General features: G+C 43.1%; 2 protein-coding genes across 5 annotated transcripts; both read right to left on the reverse strand.

Moving 5' to 3' along the window:
- Positions 1–1117: 1117 nt before the first annotated feature.
- Positions 1118–5325, reverse strand: LOC115208469 (uncharacterized). Of its 4 annotated transcripts, none has more exons than XM_029776550.1 (3): positions 5183–5325; positions 3426–3624; positions 1118–2922 (listed from the first exon to the last, which is right to left on the reverse strand). In XM_029776550.1, the coding sequence occupies exon 3, from the start codon at positions 2749–2751 to the stop codon at positions 1264–1266; it is 1488 nt and encodes a 495-aa protein (XP_029632410.1). In that variant the 5' UTR covers positions 2752–2922; positions 3426–3624; positions 5183–5325; the 3' UTR covers positions 1118–1263. The 4 variants fall into 4 exon arrangements, with proteins under 4 accessions (XP_029632410.1, XP_029632424.1, XP_029632433.1 ...); XM_029776564.1 differs by lacking the exon at positions 5183–5325 and having other exon boundaries at positions 1118–2703; positions 2770–2922; positions 3426–3830; XM_029776573.1 differs by lacking the exon at positions 5183–5325 and having other exon boundaries at positions 1118–2511; positions 2578–2922; positions 3426–3830.
- An 11766-nt stretch (positions 5326–17091) lies between these two features.
- LOC115208489 (ladderlectin) lies at positions 17092–18130 on the reverse strand. Its single transcript, XM_029776586.1, has one exon. It carries the CDS (start codon positions 18064–18066, stop codon positions 17506–17508), a length of 561 nt encoding a protein of 186 aa, XP_029632446.1. The 5' UTR covers positions 18067–18130; the 3' UTR covers positions 17092–17505.
- Between the last annotated feature and the right edge of the window lie 2332 nt (positions 18131–20462).

The following is a 20462-nucleotide window of genomic DNA, read 5'->3' on the forward strand; positions in this document are numbered from 1 at the left end:
ATCAGGAGACGTGGAGGAGGCCGTAGGAGGGCAACAACCCAGCAGCAGGACCGCTACCTCCGCCTTTGTGCAAGGAGGATCAGGAGAAGCACTGCCAGAGCCCTGCAAAATGACCTCCAGCAGGCCACAAATGTGCATGTGTCTGCTCAAACGGTCAGAAACAGACTCCATGAGGGTGGTATGAGGGCCCGACGTCCACAGGTGGGGGTTGTGCTTACAGCCCAACACCGTGCAGGACGTTTGGCATTTGCCAGAGAACACCAAGATTGGCAAATTCGCCACTGGCGCCCTGTGCTCTTCACAGATGAAAGCAGGTTCACACTGAGCACGTGACAGACGTGACAGAGTCTGGAGACGCCGTGGAGAACGTTCTGCTGCCTGCAACATCCTCCAGCATGACCGGTTTAGCGTTGGGTCAGTCATGGTGTAGTGTGGCATTTCTTTGGGGGGCCGCACAGCCCTCCATGTGCTCGCCAGAGGTAGCCTGACTGCCATTAGGTACCGAGATGAGATCCTCAGACCCCTTGTGAGACCATATGCTGGTGCGGTTGGCCCTGGGTTCCTCCTAATGCAAGACAATGCTAGACCTCATGTGGCTGGAGTGTGTCAGCAGTTCCTGCAAGAGGAAGGCATTGATGCTATGGACTGGCCCGCCCGTTCCCCAGACCTGAATCCAATTGAGCACATCTTGGACATCATGTCTCGCTCCATCTACCAACGCCACGTTGCACCACAGACTGTCCAGGAGTTGGCGGATGCTTTAGTCCAGGTCTGGGAGGAGATCCCTCAGGAGACCATCCGCCACCTCATCAGGAGCATGCCCAGGCGTTGTAGGGAGGTCATACAGGCACGTGGAGGCCACACACACTACTGAGCCTCATTTTGACTTGTTTTAAGGACATTACATCAAAGTTGGATCAGCCTGTAGTGTGGTTTTCCACTTTAATTTTGAGTGTGACTCCAAATCCAGACCTCCATGGGTTGATAAATTGGATTTCCATTGATTATTTTTGTGTGATTCTGTTGTCAGCACATTCAACTATGTAAAGAAAAAAGTATTTAATAAGATTATTTCTTTCATTCAGATCTAGGATGTGTTGTTTAAGTGTTCCCTTTATTTTTTTGAGCAGTATAGTTAATAATAATCAGGCAAACCAAGCAAAAAACCCTGCACGCTGCAGCCCAGCCACCGCTGCAACCCCAACTTCCATACAGGGATTCCAACCAAGTTGCAAGCATCCACTCTGGTTTGGGGGAATTTTTCTAAGCAGCAGTGGCAATGTTTTCTGCAAGATCAGTCAAATTAGAAGATTGATTTGGGAGAACAAAAATACAACATTCATCGCCAATGTTTGCACAAGTGCCCCCTTGACCTGCCAGAAGATAGTCAAGAGCCTCTCTGTTTTGCAGAGATAACTTAAGCAATTCTTTTAGTTCCCCATTCAATTGTTCCAGGGCATTTCTACTTGAATTGCCAATCTTCTCTATGTGTCTAGAGATGTCATGAATTTGGTCTAGGGCACATACAACTCCATACCCAGAGAAAAACACACCAAAGAACCCGGAGGCAGGTGCCTGAGCGTGAGTGACGTCAGCTAGAGACCGCTTATCTTTCCTCATTCCAGGAAGTTTGTAGTCTCTAAACAGAGCCATCAGATCTCTCTCATTATTTGGAACGGTTCTCATAGCTATCACCACAAACCCAATAGTACAAGTACCTCCCCAGTTCGAGGGCAGGCTATAGTAAGCCATCTTACCACATAGCCAATAGGTGCCATTTGGGGCTCCTCTCAGAGTTGTACTATGTTGGTCAACCCACATTTGAAATGGTTCCTTATCTTCCTGACCATTCTCCTGTATTACTGTTAAATTGCAAGCATTTGATCCATTAAGATTCATAGTACAATTACATTTCAATTCACCCAAATGGTGGTCTCCATATCCTCTAATACACCAAGGGGCAGTCATCACCCCAGCCACTGAAATGGGCGGGATTGAGACATTACCAGGCCTCAAGTAATAGGATACATTGGGTTGATTATATACCTTAACATTGTTGGTCATAGTATTAAAAGGTATTTTTCCTGCCAATGCTATAGTAAAGTTTACCCCTATTGGGACTCCCATAAGTGTCAAGCCTGCCCCTACCTTAACCGGACCCATCCCACACACCCAACAGTCCTTTTCTTTGGATATCAGGTTGGCAACCATTTCTGCTCTAGATAAGAACAAATTGTCCTCATGTTTGTGAGGTCCCAGCAGGGCTGTCCTTCTACGATGACCATCTACTTCTAGGCCATTACTACAGGTCTGCATTGGTTCCTTTGGCTCAGGACTCCTGTCATTACCATCTACTTCTGGGCCATTACTACAGGCCTGCGTTGGTTCCTTTGGCTCAGGACTCCATCTGTCGTTACCATCTACTTCTGGGCCATTACTACAGGCCTGCATTGACCCCTTTGGCTCAGGACTCCTGTCATTATCATCTACTTCTGGGCCACTACTCCGGGCCTGCGTTGACCCCTTTGGCTCAGGACTCCTGTCATTATCATCTACTTCTGGGCCACTACTCCGGGCCTGCATTGACCCCTTTGGCTCGGGACATATCTCACCCTCTGTCAGTTTTCCGACAAGAGGACAACCTACTGTTCTTATTAGCATTCCTGTGCTAACGCAGAGTAGGGCCACACTGCACCACCGGAACTGGTGAAGACCCATCTTCTTCTGGATCAGGAACTGGTGAAGCCCCATCTACTTCTGGATCAGGAACTGGTGAGGCCCCATCTTCTTCTGGATCAGGAACTCGTCTGCAGTGCGACAGGTGTGTCCAGGTATCTCTCTCAGCAACCTTTACCACAGTGGGTCAGAAGAACTTGGTACAGGCCTCTCCATGGGGTTCCTTCCAACTATTTCTCCTGAAGTCTTTCATACACAACAATATCATCAACTATATTAATACAGATAACAATATCATCAACTAAATGAATACACATAACAATTTCATAAACTATATTAATACACATAACAATATCATCAACTAAATGAATACACATAACAATTTCATAAACTATATTAATACACATAACAATATCATCAACTATATGAATACACATAACAATTTCATAAACTATATTAATACACATAACAATATCATCAACTATATGAATACACATAACAATATCATCAAATACATTAATACACATAACAATATCATCAAATATATGAATACTTAGAAGGACCACCAGAGGGCAGGCTGCCCCCACGGACAGTAGCCCAGCCCGGCATGTGAGTCAAGGTGATCAGAGGCAGTGAAGCACAGCTAACGGTACTAATGAGCTATTCTCTTTCCCCTACAAGAGAGAGGAGGGAACCAGCAGAGGGGTATAAAAAAAGTGTGTTTGCATTCTCCAAGGGAGAGGACGTACCTTTCGACAGGGAGATGAAGGGAACAAACTACCTCTGGAGAATGGCCACTGCGGATACGGACCACCACCCGAAGGGAACTCTCCACGGACGGATCGTTAAGGCGGTGACACACCCGTGATTTGTGTCACAGTTTAAAGATACTCTCCTTATGTACCTTGTTCTTGTGAAGAAGATGTGTGTTTTCCTTGGGAGATAATCCTTGATTGTGTTGGAGTGATTAAGAGGAAAGAAATACCTCAATAGAGAACTTTGTTCAATGAAGAAAATCTGTTCCTGTTTATTCCACCATTCCACTTTAGAGCCTCAAGGTACTTGGTCTGCTCACAATACACATAACAATATCATCAACTATATGAATACACATAACAATATCATCAACTATATTAATACACATAACAATATCATCAACTATATGAATACACATAACAATATCATCAACTATATGAATACACATAACAATATCATCAACTATATTAATACACATAACAATATCATCAACTATATGAATACACATAACAATATCATCAACTATATTAATACACATAACAATATCATCAACTATATGAATACACATAACAATATCATCAACTATATGAATACACATAACAATATCATCAACTATATGAATACACATAACAATATCATCAACTATATTAATACACATAACAATATCATCAACTATATTAATACACATAACAATATCATCAACTATATTAATACACATTACAATATCATCACCTATATTAATACACATAACAATATCATCAACTATATTAATACACATAACAATATCATCAACTATATTAATACACATAACAATATCATCAACTATATTAATACACATAACAATATCATCAACTATATGAATACACATAACAATATCATCAACTATATGAATACACATAACAATATCATCAACTATATGAATACACATAACAATATCATCAACTATATTAATACACATAACAATATCATCAACTATATGAATACACATAACAATATCATCAACTATATGAATACACATAACAATATCATCAACTATATTAATACACATAACAATATCATCAACTATATGAATACACATAACAATATCATCAACTATATGAATACACATAACAATATCATCAACTATATGAATACACATAACAATATCATCAACTATATGAATACACACAACAATATCATCAACTATATGAATACACACAACAATATCATCAACTATATGAATACACATAACAATATCATCAACTATATGAATACACATAACAATATCATCAACTATATGAATACACATAACAATATCATCAACTATATGAATACACATAACAATATCATCAACTATATGAATACACATAACAATATCATCAACTATATTAATACACATTACAATATCATCAACTATATTAATACACATAACAATATCATCAACTATATGAATACACATAACAATATCACCAACTATATTAATACACATAACAATATCATCAACTATATGAATACACATAACAATATCATCAACTATATGAATACACATAACAATATCATCAACTATATGAATACACATAACAATATCATCAACTATATGAATACACATAACAATATCATCAACTATATGAATACACATAACAATATCACCAACTATATTAATACACATAACAATATCATCAACTATATGAATACACATAACAATATCATCAACTATACGAATACACATAACAATATCATCAACTATATGAATACACAATTGTCGTCTTACCTTTTATCTCTCTCTCAATAGAAACAGAGTCTGTAATGATCATTCGGTCGCTGAAAGTTACTTTCGTTTGCTCTGCTCATTTACATATCAGGTTCTGCCTGTTCTCTCTCCACTCCCTCTCTCTTTACAGCTCTTACAATGTGCCTTGGCATACATTCTACAACTGTCTGGACTCTATTGGAGGGATGTGACACCATTCTTCCACAAGAAATTCCATCATTTGGTGTTTTGTTGATGGTTGTGTTCAATTGTGTTGAGACCTGGTGACTGAGACGGCTAAGGCGCATTGTGCAACATCAGCAAGTTGAGCAGTCTTCATCACTGAAGCTCCTGCCAAACGTGCCCCAACAATCACCAACCGTTAAGCTCTTCCCGAGCAGGGTCGCAGTCTCTCCTGGTTGCTGCTCCTCTCTCCCCAGGGGTAGCAGCTCCTCTCTCCCCAGGGGTAGCAGCTCCTCTCTCCCCAGGGGTAGCAGCTCCTCTCTCCCTCCCCAGAGGTAGCAGCTCCTCTCTCCCTCCCCAGGGGTAGCAGCTCCTCTCTCCCTCCCCAGGGGTAGCAGCTCCTCTCTCCCTCCCCAGGGGTAGCAGCTCCTCTTTCCCTCCCCAGGGGTAGCAGCTCCTCTCTCCCTCCCCAGGGGTAGCAGCTCCTCTCTCCCTCCCCAGGGTTAGCAGCTCCTCTCTCTCCCCCCAGGGGTAGCAGCTCCTCTCTCCCTCCCCAGAGGTAGCAGCTCCTCTCTCCCTCCCCAGGGGTAGCAGCTCCTCTCTCCCTCCCCAGGGGTAGCAGCTCCTCTCTCCCTCCCCAGGGGTAGCAGCTCCTCTCTCCCTCCCCAGGGGTAGCAGCTCCTCTCTCTCCCCCCAGGGGTAGCAGCTCCTCTCTCTCCCCCCAGGGGTAGCAGCTCCTCTCTCTCCCCCCAGGGATAGCAGCTCCTCTCTCTCCCCTAGGATTTGAAGACATTGGTGGCTTAGCTCATAGCCAGTAGGGGGGTCCAGGACAGAATTTCAACAGCTAAATCCTTGAATACATCTAAAGTGTATTGCCAAAAACCACTCCACAACTTCTAACAGACTCTGACCAATGAACCACACAGTTCGTTCTCTCTCTCTCTCTCTCGCTCTCTCTCTCTCTCTCTCGCTCTCTCTACGCAGTGCAGTAATTAGAATCCCTGTAGCAGTTTTAAGTGATACAGTCTGTGTACTGTGTGCTCTCCCCTCTTCTGACTCTCTCCATCACTTTCTCTGTGTCGTCTGTTGCTGTCTCCGTGTCTTGTCTGGTGTTTCTCTCCATCAAATCAAAGTTTATTTGTCATGTGTGCCGAATACAACAGGTGTACCTTACAGTGAAATGCTTACTATCAGGCTCTAACCAATAGTGCGAAAAAAAGGTGTGTGTGTGTGTGTGTGTGTGTGTGGGTAAGTAAAGAAATAAAACAACAGTAAAAAGACATTTGAAAATAAGAAGGGGGAGGGCACACAATGCAAATAGTCTGGGTAACCATTTGGTTACCTGTTCAGGAGTCTTATGGGTTGGGAGTAAAAACTTTTGAGAAGCCTTTTTGTCCTAGACTTGGCACTCCGGTACCGCTTGCCATGCGGTAGTAGAGAGAACAGTCTATGACTGGGGTGGCTGGGGTCTTTGACAATTTTCAGGGCCTTCCTCTGACACTATTATTCTGCTGCTGTCTGTGTCTTGTCTGGTGTCTCTCCGTCACCTGAAAAATTGGTGAGGGTTAGGCCTACTACAATACAACATTCAAAACATGACAACACAACTACATAACACCATTAAATGCAGTTGGTTACTACAATACAACATTCACAACATGACAACACAACTACATAACACCATTAAATGCAGTTGGTTACTACAATACAACATTCACAACATGACAACACAACTACATAACACCATTAAATACAGTTGAGGATTACTACAATACAACATTCACAACATGACAACACAACTACATAACACCATTAAATACAGTTGGTTACTACAATACAACATTCACAACATGACAACACAACTACATAACACCATTAAATACAGTTGGTTACTACAATACAACATTCACAACATGACAACACAACTACACAACACCATTAAATACAGTTGGTTACTACAATACAACATTCACAACATGACAACACAACTACATAACACCATTAAATACAGTTGAGGGTTACTACAATACAACATTCACAACACAACTACATAACACCATTAAATACAGTTGGTTACTACAATACAACATGACAACACAACTACATAACACCATTAAATACAGTTGAGGGTTACTACAATACAACATTCACAACATGACAACACAACTAAATAACACCATTAAATACAGTTGGTTACTACAATACAACATGACAACACAACTACATAATACCATTAAATAAAGTTGGTTACTACAATACAACATTCACAACATGACAACACAACTACAGAACACCATTAAATACAGTGTGTTACTACAATACAACATTCACAACATGACAACACAACTACATAACACCATTAAATACAGTTGGTTACTACAATACAACATTCACAACATGACAACATAACACCATTAAAGGACGACAGATGGAGACGGGGGTTAAAGGACGACAGATGGAGACGGGGGTTAAAGGACGACAGATGGAGACGTGGGTTAACGGACGACAGATGGAGACGAGGGTTAAAGGACGACAGATGGAGACGAGGGTTAAAGGACGACAGATGGAGACGAGGGTTAAAGGACGACAGATGGAGACGAGGGTTAACGGACGACAGATTGAGACGAGGGTTAAAGGACGACAGATGGAGACGAGGGTTAATGGACGACAGATGGAGACGAGGGTTAAAGGATGACAGATGGAGACGAGGGTTAACGGACGACAGATGGAGGTGAAGGTTAAAGGACGACAGATGGAGACGGGGGTTAAAGGACGACAGATGGAGACGAGGGTTAAGGGGGGGTTAATGGAGAGTAGGGTTAAGGATGGTAGATGGAGAGTAGGGTTAAGGAGGGTGGATGGAGAGTAGGGTTAAGGAGGGTAGATGGAGAGTAGGGTTAAGGAGGGTAGATGGAGAGTAAGGTTACGGAGGGTGGATGGAAGTAGGGTTAAGGAGGGTGGATGAGAGTAGGGTTAAGGAGGGTAGGAGGGTAGATGGAGAGTAGGGTTAAGGAGGGTAGATGGAGAGTAGGGTTAAGGAGGGTAGATGGAGAGTAGGGTTAAGGAGGGTAGATGGAGAGTAGGGTTAAGGGGGGTAGATGGAGAGTAGGGTTAAGGAGGTTTGATGGATACTAGGGTTAAGGGAGGGTTGATGGAGAGTAGGGTTAAGGGGGGTAGATGGAGAGTAGGGTTGAACTCTGCAGTCTGTAATTCAAGCAACAAAATGGCCACTGCCATCTTTTGGGTAAACAGCTGAGAGATGTTCGTGAAGAAATTAATCACTCAAATATCAAAAGATGGCGCCGACAGAGATGGTCGCCTCGCTTCAGGTCCTTAGGAAAGTATTTTTTTTTTAATGTTTTATTTCTTACATTGTTAGCCAGGAAAATCTCAAGTGTGATTACATACAGCCGGGAAGAACTACTGAATATATAAGCGACTTCAACTTACCAACAGTACGACCAGTAATACGGCTTTCCCGAAGCGGATCCTTTGTTCGGATCTCCACCCTGGACATGGGATCTTATCCCAGAGGCCGACCCAAAACAACGCGGTCGCCGCAGGAGACGCAGACGGAGCAGCCTACTGGACAGACTTAGAAGGCGAGCACACCATCCACTGCTTCTGACCATACTTCTCGCCTATGTCCAATCTCTAGACAACAAGGTGGACGAAATTAGGGCACGAGTTGCCTTCCAGAGAGACATCAGAGATTGTAACATTCTCTGTTTCACGGAAACATGGCTCACTCAGGATATGTTATCAGAGTCAGAAGAGCCACCTGGTTTCTTCACGCATTGTGTCGACAGAAACAAACATCTCTCCGGTAAGAAGAAGGGCGGGGGTGTATGCCTTATGATTAACGGCTCGTGGTGTAATCATAACAACATACAGGAACTCAAGTCCTTTTGATCACCTAACCTATAATTCCTTACAATCAAATGCCGACCGCATTATCTACCAAGAAAATTATCTTTGATTATAGTCACCGCCATGTATATTCCCCCCAAGCAGATACCTCGACGGCCCTGAAAGAACTTCATTGGACTCTATGTAAACTGGAAACCATATATCCTGAGGCTGCATTTGCTGTAGCTGGGGATTTTAACAAAGCTAATCTGAAAACAAGGCTCCCTAAATTTTAGCAGCATATTGAATGAGAGACACGAGTTGGTAGCATTCTGGTGGACCATTGCTACTCTAACTTCTACGATGCATACAAAGCCCTCCCCCGCCCTCCCTTCGGCAAATCTGACCACGACTCCATTTTGTTGCTCCCAGCCTATAGACAGAAACTAAAACAGAAAACGCCCGTGCTCAGGTCAATCCAACGCTGGTCTGACCAATCAGATTCCACACTTCAAGACTGCTTCGATCACGTGGACTGGGATATGTTCCGGGTAGACAACAACATTGATGTATATGCTGACTCTTTGAGGGAGTTTATTAGCAAGTGCATCGGTGATGTTGTAACTACTGTGACTATTAAAACCTTCCCCAAACAGAAACCATGGATTGATGGCAGCATTCGTGCAAAACTGAAAGCTCGAACCACCGCTTTTAATCATGGCAAGGCGACCGGAAACATGACCGAATACAAACAGTGTAGCTATTCCCTCCGCAATGCAATCAAACAAGCTAAGCGTCAGTATAGAGACAAAGTAGAGTCGCAATTCAAGGGCTCAGACACAAGACGTATGTGGCAGGGTCTACAGTCAATCACGGACTACAAAAAGAAAACCAGCCCCGTAGCGGACACCGATGTCTTGCTCCCAGACAAACTAAACAACTTCTTTGCTCGCTTTGAGAACAATACAGTGCCACTGACACGGCCCGTTACCAAAACCTGCGGGCTCTCCTTCATCGCAGCCAACGTGAGTAAAACATTTAAACGTGTTAACCCCCGCAAGGCTGCCGGCCCAGACGGCATCCCTAGCCGCATCCACAGAGCATGCGCAGACCAGCTGGCTGGTGTGTTTACGGACATATTTAATCAATCCCTATCCCAGTCTGCTGTTCCCACATGGTTCAAGAGGGCCACCATTGTTCCTGTTCCCAAGAAAGCTAAGGTAACTGAGCTAAACAACTTTCGCCCCGTAGCACTCACTTCCGTCATCATGAAGTGCTTTGAGAGACTAGTCAAGGATCATATCACCTCCACCCTACCTGACACCCTTGACCCACTCCAATTTGCTTACTGCCCCAACAGGTCCACAGACGACGCAATCGCAATCACACTGCACACTGCCCTAACCCATCTGGACAAGAGGAATACATACCAAAAACAACGAGACGGCCTACAGGGAGGAGGTAAGGGCCCTCGGAGTGTGGTGTCAGGAAAATAACCTCACACTCAACGTCAACAAAACAAAGGTGATGATCGTGGACTTCAGGAAACAGCAGATGGAGCACCCCCCTATTCACATCAACGGGACAGTAGTGGAGAAGGTGGAAAGTTTTAAGTTTCTCGGCGTACACATCAAGGACAAATTGAAATGATCCACCCACACAGACAGCATAGCGGAACGCCTAGATACAAGAGCTTTTAAAGAGATTATACATTACTAGGGTTAGGGTTAGTACTTAAAGAGATTATACATTACTAGGGTTAGGGTTAGTACTTAAAGAGATTATACATTACTAGGGTAAGTACTTAAAGAGATTATACATTACTAGGGTTAGTACTTAAAGAGATTATACATTACTAGGGTTAGTACTTAAAGAGATTATACACTACTAGGGTTAGTACTTAACTCTTACATGTAGATGTTCCGCTAGCGGAACGCCTCGCCAATATCCAATGATAGGGCGTGGCGCGAATTACAAACTCCTCAAAAATCCAAAAACTTCTATTTTTCAAACATATGACTATTTTACACCATTTTAAAGACAAGACTCTCCTTTATCTAACCACATTGTCCGATTTCAAAAAGGCTTTACAACGAAATCAAAACATTAGATTATGTCAGGAGAGTACCCAGCCAGAAATAATCACACACCCATTTTTCAAGCTAGCATATAATGTCACAAAAACCAAAACCACAGCTAAATGCAGCACTAACCTTTGATGATCTTCATCAGATGACACTCCTAGGACATTATGTTATACAATACATGCATGTTTTGTTCAATCAAGTTCATATTTATATCAAAAACCAGCTTTTTACATTAGCATGTGACGTTCAGAACTAGCATACCCACCGAAACTTCCGGTGAATTTACTAAATTACTCACGATAAACGTTCACAAAAAACATAACAATTATTTTAAGAATTATAGATACAGAACTCCTTTATGCAATCGCGGTGTCCGATTTTAAAATAGCTTTTCGGTGAAAGCACATTTTGCAATATTCTGAGTAGATAGCCCGGCCATCATGGCTAGCAATTTTGACACCCACCAAGTTTGGCACTCACCAAACTCAGATTTACTATAAGAAAAATTGTATTACCTTTGCTGTTCTTCGTCAGAATGCACTCCCAGGACTTCTACTTCAACACCCAATGTTGTTTTGGTTCCAAATAATCCATAGTTATATCCAAATAGCTGCGTTCTGTTCTTGCCTTGAAGACACTATCCGAAGGGTGATGCGCCGGCACATATCGTGACAAAAAAATTCTAAATATTCCATTACCGTACTTCGAAGCATGTCAAACGCTGTTTAAAATCAATTTTTATGCAATTTTTCTCGTAAAATAGCGATAATATTCCGACCGGGAGACGTTGTATCCGTTCAAAGACTGAAAGAAGTAAAATGGAGTCGTCACATACACGCGCACATCCGTGTCAAAGTTCTCAGATCAACCACTTTCAAAATCCCCTACTGTTTTTAGCCCAGGGACTGCACAGTCATCATTCCACGTTCTGGCGCCTTCTGAGAGCCTATGGGAGCCTTAGAAAATGTCACGTTACAGCAGAGATCCTCTATTTTCCATAAAGAGGCTATAGAAGGCCAAGAAATGGTCAGAGAGGGCACTTCCTGTATGGAATCTTCTCAGGTTTTGGCATGCCATATGAGTTCTGTTATACTCACAGACACCATTCAAACAGTTTTAGAAACTTTAGGGTGTTTTCTATCCAACTAAAATAATTATATGCATATTCTAGTTTCTGGGCAGAAGTTATAACCAGATTAAATCGGGTACGTTTTTTATCCGGCCGTGAAAATACTGCCCCCTATCCTAAACAGGATAACCCTCGTCTCCATCTGTCGTCCTTTAACCCTCGTCTCCATCTGTCGTCCTTTAACCCTCGTCTCCATCTGTCATCATTTAACCCTCGTCTCCATCTGTCATCCTTTAACCTCTTATGGCTAGGGGGCAGTATTTTCACGGCTGGATAAAAAACGTACCCGATTTAATCTGATTATTAGTCCTGCCCAGAAACTAGAATATGCATATAATTATTAGCTTTGGAGAGAAAACACTCCAAAGTTTCTAAAACTGTTTGAATGGTGTCTGTGAGTATAACAGAACTCCTATGGCAGGCAAAAACCTGAGAAGGTTCTGTTCAGGAAGTACCCTGTCTGACCATTTATTTGCTTTCTTTGACATCTCTTCCAAAAACTAAGGATCTCTGCTGTTACGTGACACTTCCCACGTCTCCAATGGGCTCTCAGAGCCCGGGAAAAACAGGAATGACGTAATTCAAAGCCCTGGCTGAAACAATAGAGAGCAAAAGCTAAGTGGTCTCTCAGTGGAGAAATGCTTACGCTCGCGACATGCCCCGCCCCCGTCTTTCAGTTTTTCCCTCAGTTTACAGACATGCAGATTCCCGGTCGGAATATTATCGCTTTCTACGAGATAAATTGCATAAAAATTGGTTTTAAACAGCGGTTGACACGCTTCGAAGTATGGTAATGGAATATTTCGAATTTTTAGTCACGTTCTGCGCCATGCTCGTGACCGTGATTTACCATTGGGATAGTGTCTAGAACGCACGAACAAAACGTCGTTGATGGAACATAACGATGGATTATTTGGGACCAAACCTACATTTGTTATTGAAGTAGAAGTCCTGGGAGTGCATTCTGACGAAGAACAGGAAAGGTAAGACCATTTTTCTTATAGGAAATGTGATTTTGGTGAAGGCTAAACTGGTTGGGTCTCTAAATAGCTAGCCCTGTGATGCCGGGCTATGTACTTAGAATATTGCAAAATGTGCTTCATCCGAAAAGCTATTTTAAAATCGGACATATCGAGTGCATAGAGGAGTTCTGTATCTATAATTCTTAAAATAATTGTTATGCTTTTTGTGAACGTTTATCGTGAGTAATTTAGTAAATTCACCGGAAGTGTTCGGTGGGAATGCTAGTTCTGAACGTCACATGCTATTGTAAAAAGCTGGTTTTTGATATAAATATGAACTTGATTGAACAGACATGCATGTATTGTATAACATAATGTCCTAGGTGTGTCATCTGATGAAGATAATCAAAGGTTAGTGCTGCATTTAGCTGTGGTTTTGTTTTTTGTGACATTATATGCTAGCTTGAAAAATGGGTGTCTGATTATTTCTGGCTGGGTACTCTGCTGACATAATCTAATGTTTTGCTTTCGCTGTAAAGCCTTTTTGAAATCGGACAGTGTGGTTAGATTAACCCTCGTCTCTATCTGTCGTCCTTTAACACTTGTCTCCATCTGTCATCCTTTAACCCCCTTCTCCATCTGTCGTCCTTTAACCCTCGTTTCCATCTGTCCTCCTTTAACCCTCGTCTCCATCTGTCGTCCTTTAACCCCCTTCTCCATCTGTCGTCCTTTAACCCCTGTCTTCATCTGTCGTCCTTTAACCCTCGTCTCCATCTGTTGTCGTTTAAGCCTATTCTATTACACCTACAGTATTCACCTCTAACACAGACCTTGTTTTTTTCCTAGTGCTCTTTAGAAACCTGAATAGCAACTACGTCCCAGCATTAATGTGCTCTGCTGGACAAAACCTTTTGTTATCTGTTTATTTCATTATATCATCAACATTCCTAGTGGTTTAGGGAAAGTAATAATACTTTTATTCAGATCTAACTACTAACTTCACTATCAATCTGAAGCATGACATAAGCTTGATATCCAAACACCTTATAGCTATGAGTTCTGATAGTTCTAATGGAAATGTGTATAAAGAGTCATTCAAATTATTTGTTTTTAACTCTTTGAAATATCTGCTACTGTCATGACGGTATGGAGAAAAGCAGATGTTTTTATTTCATATGTGTCTCTGACACTGCACTTTCTTCAACTTATACTTCTCTGATGTCCCCTGTCCTTTCCTGCTCTTGTTGACCAGTGAGCCTACAGTATACGCTAACCTCGCCTTAAGCGTAGTAGGTGCAAATAAAGTAAAGTATCATTTTAATATAACCTGGTGTCACAAACGAATTTCCTCCGACAATTGCCCAATAGAAGTAGCTTCCTCCTCATATCTCCCTCCTCCTAAAGCCCTATTGGCTGTCACGTTGATGTGTGAGGGACTCTCCGTCCCTATTGGCTGTCACGTTGATGTGTGAGGAACTCTCCGTCCCTATTGGCTGTCACGTTGATGTGTGAGGAACTCTCCGTCCCTATTGGCTGTCACGTTGATGTGTGAGGAACTCTCCGTCCCTATTGGCTGTCACGTTGATGTGTGAGGGACTCTCCGTCCCTATTGGCTGTCACGTTGATGTGTGAGGAACTCTCCGTCCCTATTGGCTGTCACGTTGATGTGTGAGGAACTCTCCGTCCCTATTGGCTGTCACGTTGATGTGTGAGGAACTCTCCGTCCCTATTGGCTGTCACGTTGATGTGTGAGGAACTCTCCGTCCCTATTGGCTGTCACGTTGATGTGTGAGGAACTCTCCGTCCCTATTGGCTGTCACGTTGATGTGTGAGGGACTCTCCGTCCCTATTGGCTGTCACGTTGATGTGTGAGGAACTCTCCGTCCCTATTGGCTGTCACGTTGATGTGTGAGGAACTCTCCGTCCCTATTGGCTGTCACGTTGATGTGTGAGGAACTCTCCGTCCCTATTGGCTGTCACGTTGATGTGTGAGGAACTCTCCGTCCCTATTGGCTGTCACGTTGATGTGTGAGGAACTCTCCGTCCCTATTGGCTGTCACGTTGATGTGTGAGGGACTCTCCGTCCCTATTGGCTGTCACGTTGATGTGTGAGGAACTCTCCGTCCCTATTGGCTGTCACGTTGATGTGTGAGGGACTCTCCGTCCCTATTGGCTGTCACGTTGATGTGTGAGGGACTCTCCGTCCCTATTGGCTGTCACGTTGATGTGTGAGGGACTCTCCGTCCCTATTGGCTGTCACGTTGATGTGTGAGGGACTCTCCGTCCCTATTGGCTGTCACGTTGATGTGTGAGGGACTCTCCGTCCCTATTGGCTGTCACGTTGATGTGTGAGGAACTCTCCGTCCCTATTGGCTGTCACGTTGATGTGTGAGGGACTCTCCGTCCCTATTGGCTGTCACGTTGATGTGTGAGGAACTCTCCGTCCCTATTGGCTGTCACGTTGATGTGTGAGGAACTCTCCGTCCCTATTGGCTGTCACGTTGATGTGTGAGGAACTCTCCGTCCCTATTGGCTGTCACGTTGATGTGTGAGGGACTCTCCGTCCCTATTGGCTGTCACGTTGATGTGTGAGGGACTCTCCGTCCCTATTGGCTGTCACGTTGATGTGTGAGGAACTCTCCGTCCCTATTGGCTGTCACGTTGATGTGTGAGGGACTCTCCGTCTCTATTGGCTGTCACGTTGATGTGTGAGGGACTCTCCGTCCCTATTGGCTGTCACGTTGATGTGTGAGGGACTCTCCGTCCCTATTGGCTGTCACGTTGATGTGTCTCACTCTCTCTCACTCTCTCCCTCTCTCTCTCTCACTCTCTCTCTCTCTCGCTCTCTCTCTCTCTCTCTCTCACTCTCTCTCTCTCTCTCTCTCTCTCGCTCTCTCTCTCACTCTCTCTCTCGCTCTCTCTCTGTCTCTCTCTCACTCTCTCTCTCTCTCTCTCACTCTCTCTCTCTCTCTCTCTCTCTCTCGCTCTCTCTCTCTCTCTCTCGCTCTGTCTCTCTCTCTCTCTGTCTCTCTCTCTCACTCTCTCTGTCTCTCTCTCTCTCTCTCTCTCTCTCTCTCTCTCTCTCTGTCTCTCTCTCTCTCTGTCTCTCTCTCTCTCTCTCTGTCTCTCTCTCTCACTCTCTCTCTCTCTCTCTGTCTCTCTCTCTCACTCTCTCTCTCTCTCTCTCTCTCTCTCTCTCTGTCTCTCTCTCTCACTCTCTCTCTCTCACTCTCTCTCTGTCTCTCTCTCTCTCTCACTCTCTCACTCTCTCTCTGGACACATTCCCTGTCACATTTCTCAGCCTCATGGATTTAGCCTCAGATATGAAAGACAGGGAATGGCAACACTTTACAATAAGGGTACATTAGTTAACCTGAATAAACAATTCATTTAATATCTACTAAGTTTTTATTCATTGTGTGTGTGTTTACTAAGCCATAAATGCATTAATACATTATTTTAAAAAGCTGATAATTCATGTTAGTTAATAGTTATATAACTTTAATTTCCTGCATCTAAACCATTCAGAAACAAATGGTCTGTTAGGAAGAGAGTTACTCATTCATAATTAACAGTATGATAAGGTATCAATTATTTTTAGTGATGTAGGTTCATGTCATTGAGAGATTGTCTTTATTCTAGTTTAAAAATAACTTACCATTGACTAACTGATGCCATGACAACTTGTTAAGCAATAGCAAATGAAGAAAACACTCTGAATAGTTTGTCATTTATCTTTAATTTCAAAAGCAGGATCAGCAACATCATACAGTTTCATCACAAGTTTACCTAATGTTAGTTAACCTGAAAGGTTAGCCTACCTAAACAGTAGCTAGCTAACAGCAGATCATGACTTAGTATAAAAGTCTTAGTATAAAAGACTTCAAAGGCAGTTTTTTCGGTAGCTACATGTTTGCTGTTTGCTGTCTCTTGTAAATTCCTCTGTCATTATTTCTAACTGTAGATATGGCTCGTTAGCTAATCATTAGATAGGTGGATAGCTTTTTTTGTGAATACATGTTTTATTTGTCATGTTGGTGAGCTGCAGTGAGTGACAGATCTTGGTTTGAGTATTGAAGTGTAGACTGTTGACCCCTGGAGGTGGGAGTTGAAGTGGCTGGGTCATTTCCTAGCCTACATTCTTCTGGAACAGATAGATACAAACTTCCACTCACAGGGCACATCAAACCAGAGCTTCTCACTTGCAGCGTTCATCTGCAGACAGTCCTCTCCTTCTCCAGCGTTATTGGGCTCACCAGTGTTCCAGTGAGTGTAGTCAAATCTGGTCCCATCTGACCACATCCATAAGCCCTCCTTGACTGCATCAAAACCTCCAACCCAGGTGTCAGGTAGGTGGCCATTGGTGTCCTTTGTCAGTGCTTGCATGAACTGGTACTCTAAAAGGTTACGCACGGATGCTAGGTTTCCACCAAGTGCCAAACAGTTTTGCTCGGAATCTGCCCATGACTGTGGAATGCTGACAAACTTGAAACAGCGTGATCCATATGTGTGCCAGTCTGAGGGACATGAACTTTCCTTTGTCCCCTCCTGCACTGCTGCTACCTGAGCCTCAACAGGAGGAGTCTGTTCCACCTCAGTCTTCAGTAAGGGTTCTAAACCAAGGAGCAGGGTCAGGTTGGCGTCGCCCAGTGCAATGGCAGCACTCAGAAGCAGAAGGATGGCCAACTTCTCCATGGTAATCTTTTCCTGTCAGAGAAGGAATCACAGGTGGTAGTCTATAGGTTCTGTTCAGCTTGAGATAGAGGAACACTTTTATACGTGCAGGTCACCAAGCCACAAGGACGAAGTACAAAAACATATATTTACACTGATTCCAATGTACCAAAAAAACATGTTGACACTAATTCCACATCCTATTGGGAAATGTATCCTAATCCTTGTGGCAAATATACACTGAGTGTACAAAACTTTAAGGTCACCTGCTCTTTCCATGACCTAGACTGACCAGGTGAATCCACTTTAATCAGTGTAGATAAAGGGGAGGAGACAGGTTAAAAAATTGTTTTGGAGCCTTGAGACAACTAAGAGATGGATTGTGTGTGTGCCATTCAGAGGGTGAAGACAATAGATTTAAAGTGCCTTTGAACGGGGTATGATAGGTGCCAGATGCACCTGTTCATGTCAAGAACTGCAACGCTGCTGGGTTTTCACGCTCAACAGTTTCTGGTGTGTACTAAACATTAAGAACAACTTCCTAATATTGAGTTGCAGCTCCTCCCACCGAATACGAAGAATCACCATGATAATAAGGTTGTCTAGGCAACAACAAAAACCTTTAAGCAGCAAAAACTACAATTCATAAATACAGATGAATGAAACTGAAAAAAGCATTTAAACCCGGCCGGGCCCCCAAGAAAGAATTCAAATGTGAAAGATTAGCAGTAGAAGTTGGAAGTTTACTACATACACATTAGCCAAATAAATTTAAACTAAGTTTTTAACAATTCCTGACATTTAGTCCTAGTAAAAATGCCCTGTCTTAGGTCAGCTAGGATCACCACTTTATTTTAAGAATGTGAAATGTCAGAATAATAGTAGAGAGAATGATTTAGACAGGGCTCTAGACGAACATAGACAGGGCTCTAACTCCTCTAGCTCCACAATGAAATAGGGTGCAGGCCAGGCAACAGGCTGTTAGCCAGCCTGCCAGCTTAGTGGAGTCTGCCACTAGCACAGTCAGTGTAGTCAGCTCAGCTATCCCCATTGAGACCGTGTCTGTGCCCCGACCTAGGTTGGGCAAAATTAAAGATGGCGGTGTTCGCCTTAGCAATCTCACTAGTATAAAGACCTCCTCCATTCCTGCCATTACTGAAAGAGATTGTGATACCTCACATTTCAAAATAGGACTACTTAATGTTAGATCCCTCACTTCAAAGGCAGTTATAGTCAATGAACTAATCACTGATCATAATCTTGATGTGATTGGCCTGACTGAAACATGGCTTAAGCCTGATGAATTTACTGTGTTAAATGAGGCCTCATCCCCTGGTTACACTAGTGACCATATTCTCCGCGCATCCCGCAAAGGCGGAGGTGTTGCTAACATTTATGATAGCAAATTTCAATTTACAAAAAAAAACAATGACGTTTTCGTCTTTTGAGCTTCTAGTCATGAAATCTATGCAGCCTACTCAATCACTTTTTATAGCTACTGTTTACAGGCCTCCTGGGCCATATGCAGCGTTCCTCACTGAGTTCCCTGAATTCCTATCGCATCTTGTAGTCATCGCAGATAATATTCAAATTTTTGGTGACTTTAATATTCACATGGAAAAGTCCACAGACCCACTCCAAAAGGCCTTCGGAGCCATCATCGACTCAGTGGGTTTTGTCCAACATGTCTCTGGACCTACTCACTGCCACAGTCATACTCTGGACTTAGTTTTGTCCCATGGAATAAATGTTGTGGATCTTAATGTTTTTCCTCATAATCCTGGACTATCGGACCACCATTTTATTACGTTTGCAATCGCAACAAATAATCTGCTCAAACCCCAACCAAGAAGCATTAAAAGTCGTGCTATAAATTCTCAGACAACCCAAAGATTCCTTGATGCCCTTCCAGACTCCTTCTGCCTGCCCAAGGACGTCAGAGGACCACCTAACCGAGGAACTCAATTTAACCTTGCGCAATACCCTAGATGCAGTTGCACCCCTAAAAACTAAAAACATTTGTCATAAGAAACTAGCTCCCTGGTATACAGAAAATACACGAGCTCTGAAGCAAGCTTCCAGAAAATTGGAAAGGAAATGGCGCCACACCAAACTGGAAGTCTTCCGACTAGCTTGGAAAGACAGTACCGTGCAGTATCGAAGAGCCCTCACTGCTGCTCGATCATCCTATTTTTCCAACTTAAGGCTGTAAAGCCTTTTTGAAATCGGACAGTGTGGTTAGATTAACGAGAGTCTTTAAATAGCTGTAAAATAGTCATATGTTTGAAAAGTGGAAGTTTTCGGATTTTAGAGGAGTTTGTATTTCGCGCCCCGCCCATCATTGGATATTGGAGCAGACGTTCCGCTAGCGGAACATCTAGATGTATTAATCTAACCACACTGTCCGATTTCAAAAA

This window comes from Salmo trutta, chromosome 1 (assembly GCF_901001165.1).
Source record: "Salmo trutta chromosome 1, fSalTru1.1, whole genome shotgun sequence".
Taxonomy (NCBI): Eukaryota; Metazoa; Chordata; class Actinopteri; order Salmoniformes; family Salmonidae; genus Salmo; species Salmo trutta.